Below are 17,957 nucleotides of genomic sequence, written 5' to 3'. Positions count from 1 at the left end.
GGAGAAACAGACTCAAGCTCAATCCTCCAAGACGGAGTGGCTGTGGATTCCGGCACCCGGTACAGTCAGCTGCATCCGCAGCTGACTGTTGGGGCGAGTTAGTGGCCCCAAAGGAGGTGGTTCGCAACTTGGCGTCCTCCTGGATGGCCGGCTGTCCTTGAGGAACATCTGGCAGCCGTCACCAGGAGGGCTTTACCAAGTTCGCTTGGTTCGCCAGTTGCGCCCTTCCTTGACCGGGATGCCTTATGCACGGTCACCACGCCTGGTTACGCCTCGCTGGATTATTGCAATGCTCTCTACATGGGGCTGCCCTTGAGGTGCACCGGAGGCTGCAGTTAGTCCAGAATGCAGCTGCGCGAGTGGTAATGGGAGCCGCCGAGGCTCCCACGTAACACCTCTGCTCCGTGGTTGCACTGGCTTCCTGTGGTCTTCGGTGCGCTTCAAGATCCTGGTTACCACCTTTAAAGCGCCCATGGCTTAGGACCCGGTACTTACGAGACCGCCTGCTGTTACCGTATGCCTCCCATCGACCAGACGCCTCACAGAGAGGGCCTTCTCAGGGTGCCGTCCGCCAAACAATGTCGGCTGGCGGCTCCCAGGGTAGGGCCTTCTGTGGGAGCACCGACGCCTGGAACGAACTCCCCTGGCTTACGTCAAGTTCCTGATCTTCGGACCTTCCGTCGTGAGCTAAAAACATACTTATTTATTCAAGCAGGACTGGCATAAATAGTGATTTTAAATTGGGGTTTTAGAGATTTTAAACATTTGTAAATTTTTTAAATTTTTAAATTATCAGCCATTTATTAATAGTTTCTTTTAATTTCTTTTAATTGTTTATACTCTGTATTTTATTTCGGCTGTACACCGCCCTGAGTCCTTCGGGAGAAGGGCGGTATAAAAATCTAATAAAACTAAACTAAACTAAACTGTTAAAGGGGTAAAGGTAAAAGTTTCCCCTGTTCAATTGTGTCTGACTCTACTCACTTATCTCCCTTTCTTAGCATTGTCCGAAGATGCTTCCATGATCATTTGGCCAGCGTAACTATATGCCAAAGTGCATGAAAAACTATTACCTTCCCACTGAAGTGGTACCTATTTATCTACTCGCATTTGCATACTTTCAAACTGCTAGGTTGGGCAGGAGCTGGAGCAAGGAACGGGAACTCACCCTGTCCTGCATGCTCAGGTCTCAAACCCAGGCTGTCAGCTGACCAGCTCAGCATCTTTAACCTTTTGACTTCCAATGTTCTTTTCTTTTGTCCCTTTTCTATTTAAATTTTAACATTTCTCTAACCGCTGCGGAGTGAAGTTTCCATCCTTGATACGAATATTAAGATTTATGAAGTGTTTAATGCACAGCCTCACTCTGCTTGAGATGTTTACTTATGCACTGAAAGAGTCTCCTACGGCTTTGCACGTAAGGAGAAGCTGAAAATTAATCCATGTTTATAAATGACTTTGTGTCATGCCGATGGAGATTGAGGGGGCAGCTTCGTTGGCTTCAGAGGAAAATGGGGAGGAGCAGGCCGAGGCAGGCCTGGGCCTTTCAGAATTGGGATGGCTTGTAGGCAGGGAGGAATGGGGGCAGGATGACCAAGAGAGGCTAAGCAGCGAACATGAGAGACAGAGCTCATGTTCAGAGGAAGGACCACCCGCTCCTCATCCTCGAGCACGGAGAGTGGAGAGAAGGCGAGAACAGCGCAGATTGACCCTACTTGGGAGGAGAGCACCTTGCCCCTCTTCACAAGGCACACCTGGGGACTGAGACTGTGGGGAGGGTCATTTGTCAGGAACAAACGCTGAATTCATGGAGTGTTGAGTGCCGACGTTTGGACTTCCCTGGATTCCTTGCATTCTTTCTGGATTAATTGCCTTGCTCTTCTGCTTCCTGGACTCATCAACTTGCCCTGCTGGATTTTTTGCTTTGCAGCGTTGCAGCGCTCCCAGCGTTGGGCTGGACTATTTGCAGATAGAGGCTGCTGGAGGTAGGTGTGTGTGTGTCATCATTTTGCTCTGGGACTTGCCAGAAAGGTAGGAGCATTTGGGGGAAATTTGGAGCAATAAAGGGGAAGTTTGAACTGCCTGCTGCCTGTGTTACCTCTGTGCCGTGCTCAGGGTCATCACAGTATGGAAGTTGAAATCATAACACAGCGTGGATGACTTTACGATAGCTAAACCTTCCAAATATTGTGTTAAATGTTTTAATTCCAAATGCAGAAACGTGTAGTAATGACGACGGTATTTGCCACACTATGAGAAACGGCATGCAAGGCGATCCAACCAGTCAGTCCTAGAGAAGATCAACCCTGACTGCTCTTTAGAAGGCCAGATCCTGAAGATGAAACTCAAATACTTTGGCCACCTAAGGAGAAAGAAGGACTCACTGGAGAAGAGCCTAATGCTGGGAATGATGGAGGGCAAAAGAAGAAGGGGACAGCAGAGAACGAGGTGGCTGAATGGAGTCACTGAAGCAGTCAGCATGAGCTTCAATGGACTCCAGAGGATGGTAGAGGACAGGAAGGCCTGGAGGAACGTTGTCCATGGGGTTGTGATGGGTTGGACACGATTTCACAGCTAACAACAACAAACTGCAAACATTTTTCAATATTTTTTCCCCAACCTTTATTTCATTACATATTTCTGGAACTTTCAAGAAAACAAAAACATTTCTTGACCTATGAAGCCATACATTTTCCTGCCCGCCCGTTATCATCCCGAAAACTTCTTTTAGTCGAATGAAAAATAAACCGTTTCTCGGAGCGAGAAATGTTCTCCTTCAACAGAGCTTGAGCCACTCAGATTTCGATCGGTTTCACGATTGGCTTCCTGATGTGTCTCATGTTGGCGCTGGGCTCGCTCGGTTTGAACGGCGCCAGCGCCCCGTAAGGCCTCGGTAGCGGGAGGACGTTTTCGTCATCGGGGATGTAGGCGTTGGGACGCTGCTCAGCCGTAGTGTGGATGGCAGTTGGCAAGGCAGCCTGTTCTTCTTCTAGGGCCTGCTGTAGAAACAGAATATTTGGTCTCGGTTAAACTGGTTCAGAGCCACAGGCTGAGAGGCAATGATCTGTTAGAGCGGGGGTGTCAAACTCAAGGCCCCGTGGGCTGCTTAACTCCGGCCCATGGGGCCAGCTGGGAAATAGCAATAGCCTCTGGCAGCAAAATCGAGGTATGGGGGGAGGTGTGCGTGACCTGTTTTCGGACTGGACCGCCTGAAGCACTTTGCTGGCCAAAACGGGGCACCAGGGGTGTGTGCGGCCCCCATGCAGCCCGTTTTAGCCTGGATGGCCTCTTGCAACACTTTGCTGGCCAAAACGGGGCACAGAGGGCGTGAGTGGCCCCCATTTGGCCTGTTTTCTGCCTGGATGACCTCCTGCAGCACTTTGCCGACCAAAATGGGGTGCGGGGGGCTCGCCCCCCCGACCCATTTTGGCCGGCAAAGTGCTACAAAAGGCTGTCCACACCATCTCACCCCTTCCCCTCCCCACAGCCGGTCTGCAGAAAACTACAATGCTGATCCGGCCCTTGAAGAAATCCTATTTGACACCGCTGTGTTAAAGCAAAGGTCCCCAACGCCTCCCGGTCCATGGTCCGGCATGGTCACATGGCCGGCATGACTGAACGCCAAAGATGCACGGAACGCTGTTACTGTTCTCTCCCCCCACCTCAGTCCGGGAGGCACGAGAAATGACTCAATTAGCCGGCAATTGAGTCCATGGCAGCTATCAGCTCTGGCAGCAACCCAGCGAGCATCTGCCAAGGTTTTTCTGATATCTTTCTTGATGCCGGCGTGTCAACCAGGAAGTTAGGAATAAACAGCACTTCAGCTCAAGTTCTCTCTAAGCAGTTTGATTTGTTCGCCATGAAGCATTACAGTAGCCCCTCCTGCTTTTATACCCTGTGGGGTGTGACTCAGCACTTTCTAGGCCTGCCCCACCCCTGCTTCTGTTGTTCGCGCCTTTCTTGTCTACGAAACTTGGGATCTAACCAGGACTGATTGTCCTCAGCTGGGTCTGGAAGCATTTCCTGGGCGAGGGAAGATACAGGAGACAGAGGCCTCGTCACCTCTTCCACCTGGCCTGCCTCTGGCTCCTGGAGCTGAGCCAGGGAAGCCAGCCCTGCAGAAGGGAGCCCTGACGGCCCTTCTCCCTCACTCTCTGAGTCACTCTCTGGCAGGGGGCCAGGCCCGGGGGGCGGGGGCTGGAGCCACAACAGTTACCTTCCCACCAAAGGTGGTCCCTATTTTTCTACTTGCATTTTTTACCTACTTTCAAACTACTAATTTGGCAAAAGCTGGGACAAGTTTTATTTATTTATTTATTTATTTATTAATCACATTTATATACCGCCCTATCTCCCAAGAGACTCAGGGCGGTTCACAGGCAAGTAAAAAGCACATATAAATACAGACTAAAATAACAATTAAAAAACTTATTCTACGAGGCCGAATTATTAAAAAACAATATAAATAATAAAACCCATTTAAAACCAATATAAATTTAAAATCTAATCCAGTCCTGCGCAGATAAATAAATGTGTTTTAAGCTCGCGACGGAAGGTTCGGAGGTCCGGAAGTTGACGAAGTCCTGGGGGGAGTAATGGGAACTCACCCCATTATGCAGCACTAGGGATTCGAACCGCTGAACTGCATCTTAGCCACTGAGCCCTGCCTTCTGCACCTAGTCCTCGACTTACAACAGTTCATTTAGCGACCGTTCAAAGGTACATAAGGCACTGAAAAAGTTTACCCGTGACTGTTTTTCACACTTAACGACCTTTATAGCATCCCCATGATCGTGTGATCAAAATTCAGATGTTTGGGAACCGGTTCATACTTATGACCGTTGCTGTGTTCCGCGGTCATTTGATTTCCCCTTTTGCAACCTTCTGACAAGTAAAATCAATGGGGAAGCCAGATTTGCTTAGCATCTGTCTTACTAGCTTAACAGCTGCAGTGGCAAGAAAGGTCCTAAAATGGGGCAAAACTCGTTTAACAAATGCCTCCCTTAACAACATAAATTTTGGGCTCAATTGTGGTCATAAGTCGAGGACTACATGTATTAGTATTAAGATGAATGTAGATTAGTTTCCCTGCTAATCTGTTCTGTTCTGTTCCATTCCATTCCATTCCATTCCATCTATCCTATCCTATCCTATCCTATCCTATTCTATATACTTCCAGGAATGGAGTTTTTTGTAAAATAAGATGTTCTAATTTCTATTCTATTTCTGTTCTGTTTTGTTCTGTTCTCTTCTGTTCTCTTCTCTTCTCTTCTGTTCCACTCTACTCTACTCTACTCTACTCTACTCTACTCTACTCTACTCTAAATAGTAATAGACTTGGAAGGGACCTTGGAGGTCATCTAGTCCAACCCCCTACTCACGCAGAACACCTATACTAGGGATTCGAACTGCCAAACTGCCGACCTTTCTGACAGACAAGTCACCTAGCCAATTACTCTGTTCTAATTTCTATTCTATTCTATTCTATTCTATTCTATTCTATTCTATTCTACTATTCTATTCTAGATACTTCCAGGAATGGAGTTTTTTGTAAAATAAGCTGTTCTCATTTCTATTCCATTTCTATTCTATTTCTGTTCTGTTCTGTTCTGTTCTGTTCTGTTCTGTTCTGTTCTGTTCTACTCTACTCTACTCTTAATAGTAACAGTGTTGGAAGGGACCTTGGAGGTCATCTAGTCCAATCCCCTGCTCACGCAGGACACCTGTATTAAGGATTCGAACTGCCAAACTGCCGACCTTTCTGACAGACAAGTCGCCTAGCCAATTACTCTGTTCTAATTTCTATTCTATTCTATTCTATTCTATTCTATTCTAGTCTATTCTATTCTATTCCATTCTATGCCATGCCATGCCATGCCATGCCATTCCATATGTTCTATTCCATTCCATTCCATTCCATATTTTCTATTCCATTCCATTCCATTCCATTCCATATTTTCCATTCTATTCCATGCCATTCCATATTTTCTATTCCATGCCATATTTTCTATTCTATTCCATTCCATATTTTCTATTCCATTCCATTCTCGTTGAGAGGCTCACTTTCGCTCTGGCTTCGCTGGCTATCTCGTGCATTTTTTCATCCCGCAGCACCCTGAGCCAGTCCTGTTCGATTTCTCTTGGCGGAGGAAGACCTTTCGCCAGGCGGGAGACGACACAATGGATGGTCTGCTCTTTGTCCCGCATCTCTTGCTGCAGCTTAATGGCGATGGCCTGATGCATGGAGAGCTCCGCAATGAGAGCCATGATCTTCTGGGTGGTGCTCTTTATTTTCTCCTGCAGCACGTTCATCTGGAAGGAATCACAGCAACAGAGAACGCGGAATCATACGGGCTGGAAGGAACCTCAGAGGTCTTCTAGTCCAACTCCCCTCCCCCCTCCTCGCACTCAAGGCTGGAGACCTTTTATCATCCCAGTCCAATGGTTGTCCAGAGAGTGTTGCCATGGCCTAGAGGTAGAGCTCTCGCCTCACAATCAGGAGGCTGTGAGTTCGATGCTAGGTAGAGGCAGAAATTTCTCTCTCTGGGCACAATGAGAATATATCTGCTGAAACAAAACTCCGCATTGGCAACAGGAAGGGCATCCGGCCATTAAGAACGGCAGTGATTTGCTTAACAGCTGTGGCAAGACAGGTCGTAAAATGGGGCAACTCTCACTTAACCAATGCCTCACCTAAATTTTGGGTCATCTTACTTTTTTAGCCAGGATTAATGTCTCCTCCTTGCCGTTTTCTGCCTTGACGCTAATTTTCTCCGTCATCCGGGAAACTTGCTCAAAAATAAAGTCCTTTTCCAGCAGTCTTTCCTCTTTCCGAGTCAGATGAATTTCCAACTGTAGAAAAAGCAAACATATAAAAGCAGATAAATGCTATTTTCTAGTCCAGTCTAGTCTGTATAAAAGCAGATAAATACTAATTCTATTCTATTCTATTTTCTAGTCTATTCTATTATTCTATTTTCTATTCTGTTCTATGTATAAAAACAGATAAATACTAATTCTATTCTATTTTCTATTCTATTCTATTCTATTCTATTCTATTTTCTATTCTGTTCTATGTATAAAAGCAGATAAATACTAATTCTATTCTATTTTCTATTCTATTCTATTCTATTCTATTCTATTTTCTATTCTGTTCTATGTATAAAAGCAAATAAATACTAATTCTATTCTATTCTATTTTCTAGTCTATTCTATTATTCTATTTTCTATTCTGTTCTATGTATAAAAGCAGATAAATACTAATTCTATTCTATTCTATTTTCTAGTCTATTCTATTATTCTATTTTCTATTCTGTTCTATGTATAAAAACAGATAAATACTATTCTATTCTATTTTCTAGTCTATTCTATTATTCTATTTTCTATTCTGTTCTATGTATAAAAGCAAATAAATACTAATTCTATTCTATTTTCTAGTCTATTCTATTATTCTATTTTCTATTCTGTTCTATGTATAAAAACAGATAAATACTAATTCTATTCTATTTTCTATTCTATTCTATTCTATTCTATTCTATTCTATTCTATTTTCTATTCTGTTCTATGTATAAAAGCAGATAAATACTAATTCTATTCTATTCTATTTTCTAGTCTATTCTATTATTCTATTTTCTATTCTGTTCTATGTATAAAAACAGATAAATACTAATTCTATTCTATTCTATTTTCTAGTCTATTCTATTATTCTATTTTCTATTCTGTTCTATGTATAAAAGCAGATAAATACTAATTCTATTCTATTTTCTATTCTATTCTATTCTATTCTATTCTATTCTATTTTCTATTCTGTTCTATGTATAAAAGCAGATAAATACTAATTCTATTCTATTCTATTTTCTAGTCTATTCTATTATTCTATTTTCTATTCTGTTCTATGTATAAAAACAGATAAATACTATTCTATTCTATTTTCTAGTCTATTCTATTATTCTATTTTCTATTCTGTTCTATGTATAAAAGCAAATAAATACTAATTCTATTCTATTCTATATTCTATTCTATTCTATTCTATTCTATTTTCTATTCTGTTCTATGTATAAAAGCAGATAAATACTAATTCTATTCTATTTTCTATTCTATTCTATTCTATTCTATTCTATTCTATTTTCTATTCTGTTCTATGTATAAAAACAGATAAATACTATTCTATTCTATTTTCTAGTCTATTCTATTATTCTATTTTCTATTCTGTTCTATGTATAAAAGCAAATAAATACTAATTCTATTCTATTCTATTTTCTAGTCTATTCTATTATTCTATTTTCTATTCTGTTCTATGTATAAAAACAGATAAATACTAATTCTATTCTATTCTATTTTCTAGTCTATTCTATTATTCTATTTTCTATTCTGTTCTATGTATAAAAGCAGATAAATACTAATTCTATTCTATTTTCTATTCTATTCTATTCTATTCTATTCTATTCTATTCTATTCTATTCTATTCTATTCTATTCTATTCTATTCTATTCTATTTTCTATTCTGTTCTATGTATAAAAGCAGATAAATACTAATTCTATTCTGTTCCGTTCCAGTCTCCTATATTGTGTGCTTTAATAATCGGGAAGAAGCCTGACTTTTACCCATGTTCCAATCGTGACCTTCTTCTGCTCTCGCTTTTTTTTTTTTTATCAATAGCTTCCCGCTAATAAAAGATCCAATTTTGGGGGTATCCTAATTTCCCCTGGAAAATGAAATGGAAGTTGGGGAGTCTGCATTGGGGGGGGAGGAAATGCCGAGTGCCCACCTTTGGACTCCATGATTGACCCGTCCGTGCTGGGATTATCCGTGGAAAAAGTGGGAGACGTACAGGGGCCCCATCATTTTGGTCCTGGGGTGGGTGGGGAGGTCTCTGAACTTGGTGGCTTTCTTGTAGACGTTTTGTTACCAAACTAGGTAACGTCATCCATGCAATGACATGGGAGGGTGCGGAAATCCAGTGGGAAGGTAGGGCCCGGGAATATTGTTTTTTTGGAAGCGGTTTTGTGGGTTTTATGCTTTTGTTAATGTCTCTCCCCACCCCTCACCCTTTTTTTAAAAAAATCTGGTTAATATGGAAACATGGTTATTTGCTGCGAGGGTTTTTTCTGGCGGGATGGATATTACCTCCTCTATCTTTTTGAAGAGCTCTTGAACGGAGGGGTCCTTCCCAGGCAACGCTCTTACTCGGTTTTCTCGATCTGGGTCAGTAAATTGCTTCTCCAGGCTTTTAATTTTGTCCTTGCACTGTGAAAACTGTTTAAAAAATAAATAGATCAACAAATGGATCCTACAGCAGCTGGTTTGGGAAGGCAGCGTTTGTATTGGTCATCATTGCAAAATAAAATACTAGAACAATGAAAGATTCTCTGTCACGGACTAATTGGACCTAATCTCTTTTTCTTTTCTTTCTCTCTCTTTCCCTTTCTCTCTCTTTCTTTATTTGTCCCTTTCTCCCTTTCTCTTTCTTTCCCTTTCTCCCTTTTTTTTCTCTCTCTCTCTGCCTTTCTTTCTCGCTCTCCCTTTCTCTCTTTCTTTCCCTTTCTGTCAGTTTTTTCAGTCTCTCTCCCTTTCTCTTTCTCTTTCTCTCTCTCTCTCTCTTTCTTTCTTGCTTTCCCTTTCTCCCTATTTCTTTCTCTCTCTTTCTCCCTTTGTCTTTCTTTTTTCTTTTTCTTTCTCTCTTTTTCTTTCTTTCTCTTTCTTTCTTTCTTTCTTTCTTTCTTTCTTTCTTTCTTTCTCTTTCTTTCTCCCTTTGTCTTTCTTTTTTCTTTTTCTTTCTTTCTCTCTCTTTTTCTTTTTCTTTCTTTTATCTTTCTCTTTCTTTCTTTCTTTCTTTCTTTCTTTCTTTCTTTCTTTCTTTCTTTCTTTCTTTCTTTTTCTGCCTATCTGTGTGTTCTTTTTTTCTTTCTTTCTGGTTGTTTTTTTTTTTGGCACAGCAAATTCGAAGAAAACAGGCCTCGGCCACAAAAATGAACATTTCCTCAAAAGAATCAGCAGGTGATTCATTCTCTGGAGCTACTACTTCTCTTTTTTTCCTCTTTCTTGCAAAGTTACACCATTCACTCACTTCCTGTTCTCAGCAGTTAACTTGCATCACAGGAAAAAGGTGTAAACATCACACACACGCCAAAAAAAAAAATTCGAACCTCAGCAAAATCACTTAAAAGGGAAAGCGAGAACTAATGTGGGAAAATAAGGTTAAAAAAAAAATGATGTCCCTTCCCGAGAACATTTTGTTTTAAAAATTGGCTGGACAGCCACATTTCAGGAAAATGACAAATGTTTGCGATGATCCGCAACAGGCAAACAGGACACTCCATGCTACAAAATGCAAAGTGTTAAAGTGGAAACAAAAGTGCAAGGACCACCAAATAACAGGATGTGGTTATCGTTTCACCGAACACTTAAAATGTGCGGCAGGTACAGCAATATACAATGTTTACCGATGCTTTCATTGGTCCCTGACATCCTGTACACGATATCCCGAGCACGCTTTTGACTCAGTTAAAAACTCACCGACAAAACCTATGGAGATTCTCAGCCATCCAGGTCATGGTTATCCCAAAGGTTCTTTTTTTCAAGAGGCAACTGGACTTTCTGGTTTTTCTTTTCTTTTTTTTTAAAAAAGGTTTTATTTTCCATAATAATTCCAACAATTTAACCAGTGTACAGTACAACCACTTATCCAACAATCGTTCCTATACTCTAATTATGCTCAATCGGGCCTGCTCAGCCGCCACTCCCTTCCTTAGTCCTTTCCACCCTTCTCTACCTTCTTCTACTTTCCCCATCCTTCCTCCTCCTCACTTACCTACTTCCTCTCCTTCTTCCCACTTCTCACTTCCATCCTTTCTAACCCTCCCTCTTCCCCTCCCTTCTCCTCCTCCTATCCTTTCTTCCCCCTTCCTTCTTTCCTACCTACCTTCCTACCTACTTTCTTCCTTCTTTCTACTCCTCTCTCCCTATCCTTTCCCTTCTGGAGTGGTTGCTGAGCAGCCCCGACTTTACACCATGGTGTAAAGTCAACTTTCTGGTTTTTCTTTTGAAGACGTTTCGCTTCTCGTCCAAGGAGCTTCTTCAGCTCTGACAGGATGGTGGGGAATGGAAGGATTTATAGTCCCTAAGCTGGTCATTTGCATCTTCTTAGAGAGTCGTTGAGGCCACCTGGAGGTTTATCTGTGTCCTCAAGGTCACTTGAGTAGTGCAAATGTCTGTGCAGCCTTCTTGGAATGGTTGCAAGAACAGTGTTGTAGACATCACCTATCTCCAGTCTACAACATAATCCTTTCAACCGGTCCAAGAAGGCTCCACAGCCATTTGCACCACTCAGGTGACCCTGAGGACACAGATAAACCTCCAGGTGGCCTCAACAACTCTCTTAAAGAGGATACAAATGACCAGCTGTCTACAAGGAGCTGTCTGCATTCCCCACCATCCACTCAGAGCTGAAGAAGCTTCTTGGATGAGAAGTAAAAGATCTTTAATAGAATAGAATAGAATAGAATTTTATTGGCCAAGTGTGATTGGACACACAAGGAATTTGTCTTGGTGCATATGCTCTCAGTGTACATAAAAGAAAAGATACCTTCATCAAGGTACAACATTTACAACACAATTGATGGTCAATATATCAATATAAATCATAAAGATTGCCAGCAACAAGTTATAGTCATACAGTCATAAGTGGAAAGAGATTGGTGATGGGAACGATGAGAAGATTAATAGTAGTGCAGATTCAGTAAATAGTCTGACAGTGTTGAGGGAATTATTTGTTTAGCAGAGTGATGGCCTTCGGGAAAAAACTGTTCTTGTGTCTAGTTGTTCTGGTGTGCAGTGCTCTATAGCGTCGTTTTGAGGGTAGGAGTTGAAACAGTTTATGTCCAGGATGCGAGTGATCTGCAAATATTTTCACGGCCCTCTTCTTGATTCGTGCAGTATACAGGTCCTCAATGGAAGGCAGGTTGGTAGCAATTATTTTTTCTGCAGTTCTAATTATCCTCTGAAGTCTGTGTTTTTCTTGTTGGGTTGCAGAACCGAACCAGACAGTTATAGAGGTGCAAATGACAGACTCAATAATTCCTCTGTAGAATTGGATCAGCAGCTCCTTGGGCAGTTTGAGCTTACTGAGTTGGTGCAGAAAGAACATTCTTTGTTGTCCTTTTTTAATGATGTTTTTGATGTTAGTCTTCAAAGAAAAACCAGAAAGTCCAGTGGTCTCTTGGGGAAAAAGCACCTTTGGGATTCACTGACAAAAGATTCCACTCCAAATAGCTGGAAAATGAGTTCAACTAGACACCAGATTAAGGAAGATCTAGCTAATTCTTGCTAAAAGGATGGATTCAATTGTCCAATTTTTCTCCTTGCTCTCTTGTCTACGGTGAGGACTAGGGTAATGTGCTATTTCATTAAGTCTAAGTCTTCCAGAGTGTGGTTACAGGGTCCTCAAAAGTTGTGCTTTCTGTGGCTTTTTTGGGGGGAGGGGGCGGGATTTACGTATTTTATTACTTTATCAAAATATAAGATACAAAAATACCAAGAAAAAGGAAAAGAAGGGGAAAAGAAGGAAGGAAAAGTGGAAGAGGAAAAGGTGTAGGGCCGTGATGGCGAACCTATAAGGCACGCGTGCCCAGAGTGGCACGTGGAACCATGTTGCCTGGCACACGTGGCATTGTCCATTCCTCTTCCGGGTTCCTGGAGCACATGCGCGCGCGACGATCAGCTGCCCTTTGTGCATGCGGCAATGCCGGAAATTGGAAAAGCTGGTCTCCCATTTTCTGGTATGAGCATGTGTGCCAGCCAGCTGATTGTCACACACGCACCAGTAACCAGAAGACTAGCAGGCTGTTCTGTCTCCTTCCCCACTTCAGACCCATGAGCTGGCCTTCAGCCAGTGGATTCACAGCTCTTATCAGTCCTGGCAGGCAGCTGCCTGCCAAAGTTCAAACAAATGACTCACGTAGCAAGACTTTCAGCTCTTTTTGAAACGGATCAGCTAAACTTTGCTTCCCGTGGAGTGAGAGCAGTCCCAAAGCTCCTTATATATCCAGGAGCCCCACCCTTTCTTTTGATGACGCCGCCTCTCTAATCTTCTGAAGCGCAGGTCAAGCCAAGCTTGATTATTATTATCAGCTGGGTCTGAAGACGTAGCCTGGGGAAGGGAGGAATCAGGGGATGACGGCCTCATTACGTCCTCCGACTGGTCTGGTTCTGGCTCCTGGAGCCGGGCCAAAGGAATCGGTGCTCCCAAGGTAAGCCTTACCGGCCCTTCCCCCTCACAGGTTCGGGGGCTGGAGTCACAACACAGGCTGGCGAACGTTTTCCGGCATGCACATGCCCCTTGGGCAGCGGCTCTTCTGGGTTGTGGCCCCGACGAGCGTGCGCTCCTTTTTCAGTACTCAGTGCCAAAAAGGTTTGCCATCACTGGTTTAGAGGAAAGGGGAAAAGGAAAAGAAAAGTACTGACTTCCAACTCTTTTTGGTGCAGTAGAACAACGGTCACCAGCTGGCGGTCCGTGGACCGCTGGTGGTCCGCGAGAAAATGTTGGTGGTCCACAGACGTGCAAGAAATGTTTATGTTGCTGCAGAGAGTCTCTTTGCATTAAACTAGACATACCCAGTTCCTGCAACCGTTCTTCATCTGTTTTAGCCTCCAGTCCCCTCATCATCTACGTTGCTCTTCTCTGCACTCTTTCTAAAGTCTCCACATCTTTTATACATTGTGGCGACCAAAACTGAATGCAGGATTCTTAAACTTCTTTTAAGGCTCTTCTTAAATACCTCTAGTGTCGGAGCATTTGCAACTTCTGAAGGCAAGTTGTTCCACTGATTAATTGTCAGGAAATTTCTCCTTAGTTCCAGGTTGCTTCTCTCCTTGACTAATTTCCATCCGTTGCTTCTTGTCCAGCCCTCAGGTGCTTTGGAGAATAGCTTGACTCCCTCAAATATTGAAAGACCGTTATCATGCCATCCCTAGTCCTGCTCTTCATTAGACTGGAGCGGGTGTCAGCAACCTGCAGCTCTGGAGCCGCATGCGGGTTTTTGGGCCCCTGGCTGTGCCTCCCTGTCAGGTGATCCCCACCGCTGGCTGGCCCCGCCCTCCCCTCCCAATCACTTTTTGCCTGGCTTGAGAAGGTAAGGGCGACGGCGGTGGATGGAGAGGCGGCCAGGGCAGAGACAGAGAGATACAGAGAGAGGGGAAGAGAGAGAGAGACATAGAGAGATACAGAGAGAGGGAGGGAGAGAGGTCAAAAGCGTTTTGTGGTTCTTGGTGTTTTTTAACAACTGGTTTTCTGCCCTAATGACCTGTTGGGTAGGTCTGGCTAGGGGGGTCATGTGACTGGTGGAAGTGAGTGATGTGGAGTTGGCCACGCCCACCCAGGTTGTGTGGCTCCCGCTGTTTTCTTTTCCGTGGGAAACAGGTCCAAATAGCTCTTTGAGTGTTTAAGGTTGCAGACTCCTGGACTAGACATACCCAATTCCTGCAACCATTCCTCTGTTTCCTGATGAAGGTTTTAAAAGCTTTCTGCAGAGTTGAAGGTCCTTTCTGAACTTTCAAAGAAGCCTTTAAAAATCCATATTTCTGAAAAGCTTTTAACTGCGGTTAATTTGAAACGGTGCGCTTCCCTTGCCTTTAAAAACGCTGAATTAAGTTCTCCATTTTAAATGGCACCAGCAAACAGTTCAATATATCAAGGAAGTTAAGTAGGTAAATTAAAAAATAAAATAAAAATGAAAACACAGCTACGGGATGTACCAAAAGTCATGCCTCCTAGGCCAGTGGTGGTATGCTTTCTTAACATCTTTCGCTGGAGAAAACGTTACGGTGCAAAGGTTATGCAGCCAATAAATAAGGAATGTGTTTAGAGGAAGATGGTAACCAAAGCAAATATTTAATTTGCTTCATAAATTGTCAGTGGAGCTTAACCTTTGGGTTTCAGTTTAGCCACTCGGCTTTTTTTTTTTTTACTATAAAAAATATGTCCACAGCAGAAGTGAGTTTCACATCATTTTACCACCCGTTCGCCGCGCACCGAAAATGTGAGCATGCACGGCTTAGAAAACGTGGTTAAATAGGACGGCGTAGCATCGGGGCGGGTGGGCAGGCCACCCCGACTCGCAGGTCGCCACTACCGGTCAGTGGTGGGTTTCAAATTTTTTTACTACCAGTTCTGTGGGTGTGGCTTGGTGGGCTTGGCATGGCTTAGTGGGCGTGGCTTGGTGGGTGTGGCAGGGGAAGGATATTGCAAAATCTCCATTCCCACCCCACTCTGGGGCCAACCGGTTCTCCGAACTACTCAAAATTTCCGCTACCGGTTCTCCAGAACCTGTCAGAAACCTGCTGTCATGTTCCACATCCCCTCTGACGGCCGGGTCCGGGAAGTCTGTATCAAGCGTGGCCACGAAGCCTCTGAGCTTTGCCAAATTCCTGTCAGAGTTCTCAGGGCAGGCAGGGATCCAAGGTGTGACTTCAGCAAACCAGATGAGACTTTGCTTGACTCAAGGATTGCCAAAAAGCAGATCCTTTATATAGGCCATGGGGTGTGGCTCCATGACTTAGCACTTATCCAGGCCTGCCCCTCCCTTCCTTTTGCTGACGGCGCCTCTCCATTCTCTGGAAGCGGGGATCCGTCCACTGTGACTTTCCGTCCTCCTGATCTGCTGCCGGCAATTCTAGCACGTGGCTGGCTTCGTGCTCACATGCTGTAGGAGGGAGGTTTGTTTGCTCATTCCTGACATTCTGTCCGGGCATGGTGCCAGGGCTGGGGGCTGGAGACATGCCAGGCCGTTTCTCTTCATTATCAGACTCTGACTCAGATAGCAGGAGATGGGAGGGGCCCGGCTGAGGAGAGGAGGGAGGACAAGGCACACCACCTGCTGGATTTCATCCCAGGGGTGAAATGTTCCCGGTTCAGACCAAATCGGCTGATCCGGTAGCGATGGCGGCAGATGGTTTGGAGAACCGGTAGCAAAAATCCCTGCCCTCCCCCCCCCCCACATGTACACCCAATTGCCCGGCCGCCCGCTTCTTTCTGGCTCGCTCGCTTTTCCCACCCGAATGGTAGGAATAGGTTGTAAAAATTGCTTTTATAAGGTTAAAAAAATGGTGAGCCGTGCGATCATCAGAGCCTTTTTTTACCTTTTAAAATCATTTTGTATAACCTATTTAGCCGAATAGGTTGTAAATACGGCTTTTAAAAGTGAAAGATCGCAAGCCACAGCTGATCACACCACCAGCCCCTGTGCGTTGTTCTACTTATCCCATGCCTCCTTTCGGTGTGCACTGCGCACGTACCACACGCTTGGCGTGCAGCGCGTATGCACAGCCAGCAAACCAGTAGTTAAACCGGTTCAGTTTTCACCACTGACCGGTAGTAAAAAAAATGGAATTTTACCACTGAGTGAAAGTACATTTAGGCTTATATTAGAATGGTTTCTAGACAACGGATCATAACACCCGACAACTTCATTTTTCTTTTTTTAATGAAAGCTCAAATAAGGAACTTAAAGAGTTCCTCTTCTGAACAGAAACAGATCCTGCTTTAAGATTCATGGAGCAAAGATTTATCCACCACAAATGTAGAGGTTTCCTCTCTTGTTCAAAGGACAACCTCCAAAATCCTGCTCCAAAAACTAGCTTTTCCAGAACAGCAGCCCGTGGGGCACGAAGTTCTAATTTTAGAGGTTCACAGGATAGTGGGGAATGGAAGGATTTATATTTAAATATGAATAAATATGCCATTTAAATGTGAGCCAGCTGTGTGCAGCAGCTGCCAAAAAAGCCACACAGTTCTAGGCTGCATAAACAGAGGGAATAGAATCAAGATCACGTGAAGTGTTAATACCACTTTATAAGGCCTTGGTAAGGCCACACTTAGAATACTGCATTTGGTTTTGGTCGCCACGATGTAAAAAGGATATGGAGACTCTAGAAAGAGTGCAGAGAAGAGCAACAAAGATGATTAGAGGACTGGAGGCTAAAACATATGAAGAACGGTTGTAGGAACTGGGTATGTCTAGTAGTTTAATGAAAAGAAGGACTAGGGAAGACATGATAGCAGTGTTCCAATATCTCAGCGGCTGCCACAAAGAAGAGGCTATTCTCCAGGGCACCTGAGGGCAGGACAAAAAGCAATGGGTGGAAACTAATCCGGGAGAGAAGCAACTTAGAACTAAGGAGAAATTTCCTGACAGTTAGAACAATTAATCAGTGGAAGAACTTGCCTGCAGAAGTTGTGAATGCTCCAAAACTGGAAGTTTTTAAGATATTGGATAACCATTTGTCTGAAATGGTGTAGGGTTTCCTGCCTGGGCAGGGGGTTGGACTAGAAGACCTCCAAGGTCCCTTCCAACTCTGTTTTTCTATTTTATTCTATTCTATATCCTATCAGAAGTTTCTTGGATGAGAAGTGAAACTTTTTCAAAAGACGTCTTCAAAAAATGCCTCCAGAAAAAGCCCCTTTGGGACAAGCTGTTCCACTGATTAATTGTTCTCACTGTCGGGAAATTTCTCCTTACTTCAAGGTTGGTTCTCTCCTTGATTAATTTTCCGTCCATTGTTTCTTGTCCTGCCCTCAGGTGCTTTGGAGAATAGCTTGACTCCCTCTTCTTTGTGGCAGGCCTTGAGATATTGGAACACTGCTATCATATCATCCCTAGTCCCTTCCATCAAACTAGATATACCCAGTGCCTATGGAAGCTTTGTCACCATTACCTATTGCCATGACGTAGGTCAAACCAGAGCCCATGGCCATATATACAGATAGTCCTCGATTTACGACCACAATGGAGCCCAAAATTTCCGTGGTTAAGCGAGACAGTTGTTGAGTGAGTTTTGAGTGACAGCCCCTCAATTACTGGAAGACTGCTATCATGTCACCCCTAGTCCTTCTGTTCATTAGACTAGACCAGGGGTCTGCAAACTTGGCTCTTTTAAGACTTGTGGACTTCAACTCCCAGAG

General features: G+C 43.7%; 1 protein-coding gene across 1 annotated transcript in view; it reads right to left on the bottom strand.

Moving 5' to 3' along the window:
• Positions 1–932: 932 nt before the first annotated feature.
• The window catches only part of CCDC146 (coiled-coil domain containing 146), a 129,620-nt gene continuing 112,595 nt past the window's right edge, over positions 933–17,957 (bottom strand). Inside the window, exons 16-19 of the mRNA XM_058189538.1 lie at positions 9,128–9,256; positions 6,715–6,852; positions 6,064–6,312; positions 933–2,999 (exon numbers count right to left, since the gene is read on the bottom strand). Of these exons, the coding sequence (XP_058045521.1) occupies positions 2,796–2,999; positions 6,064–6,312; positions 6,715–6,852; positions 9,128–9,256 (720 nt within the window). The 3' untranslated portion in view covers positions 933–2,795. The remainder of the gene's footprint in view (positions 3,000–6,063; positions 6,313–6,714; positions 6,853–9,127; positions 9,257–17,957) is intronic.

This window comes from Ahaetulla prasina, chromosome 7 (genome assembly GCF_028640845.1).
Source record: "Ahaetulla prasina isolate Xishuangbanna chromosome 7, ASM2864084v1, whole genome shotgun sequence".
Classification (NCBI taxonomy): Eukaryota; Metazoa; Chordata; class Lepidosauria; order Squamata; family Colubridae; genus Ahaetulla; species Ahaetulla prasina.
The sequence above is the reverse complement of the archived record's forward strand: the minus strand, read 5'-3'. Positions and strand labels throughout refer to the sequence as shown.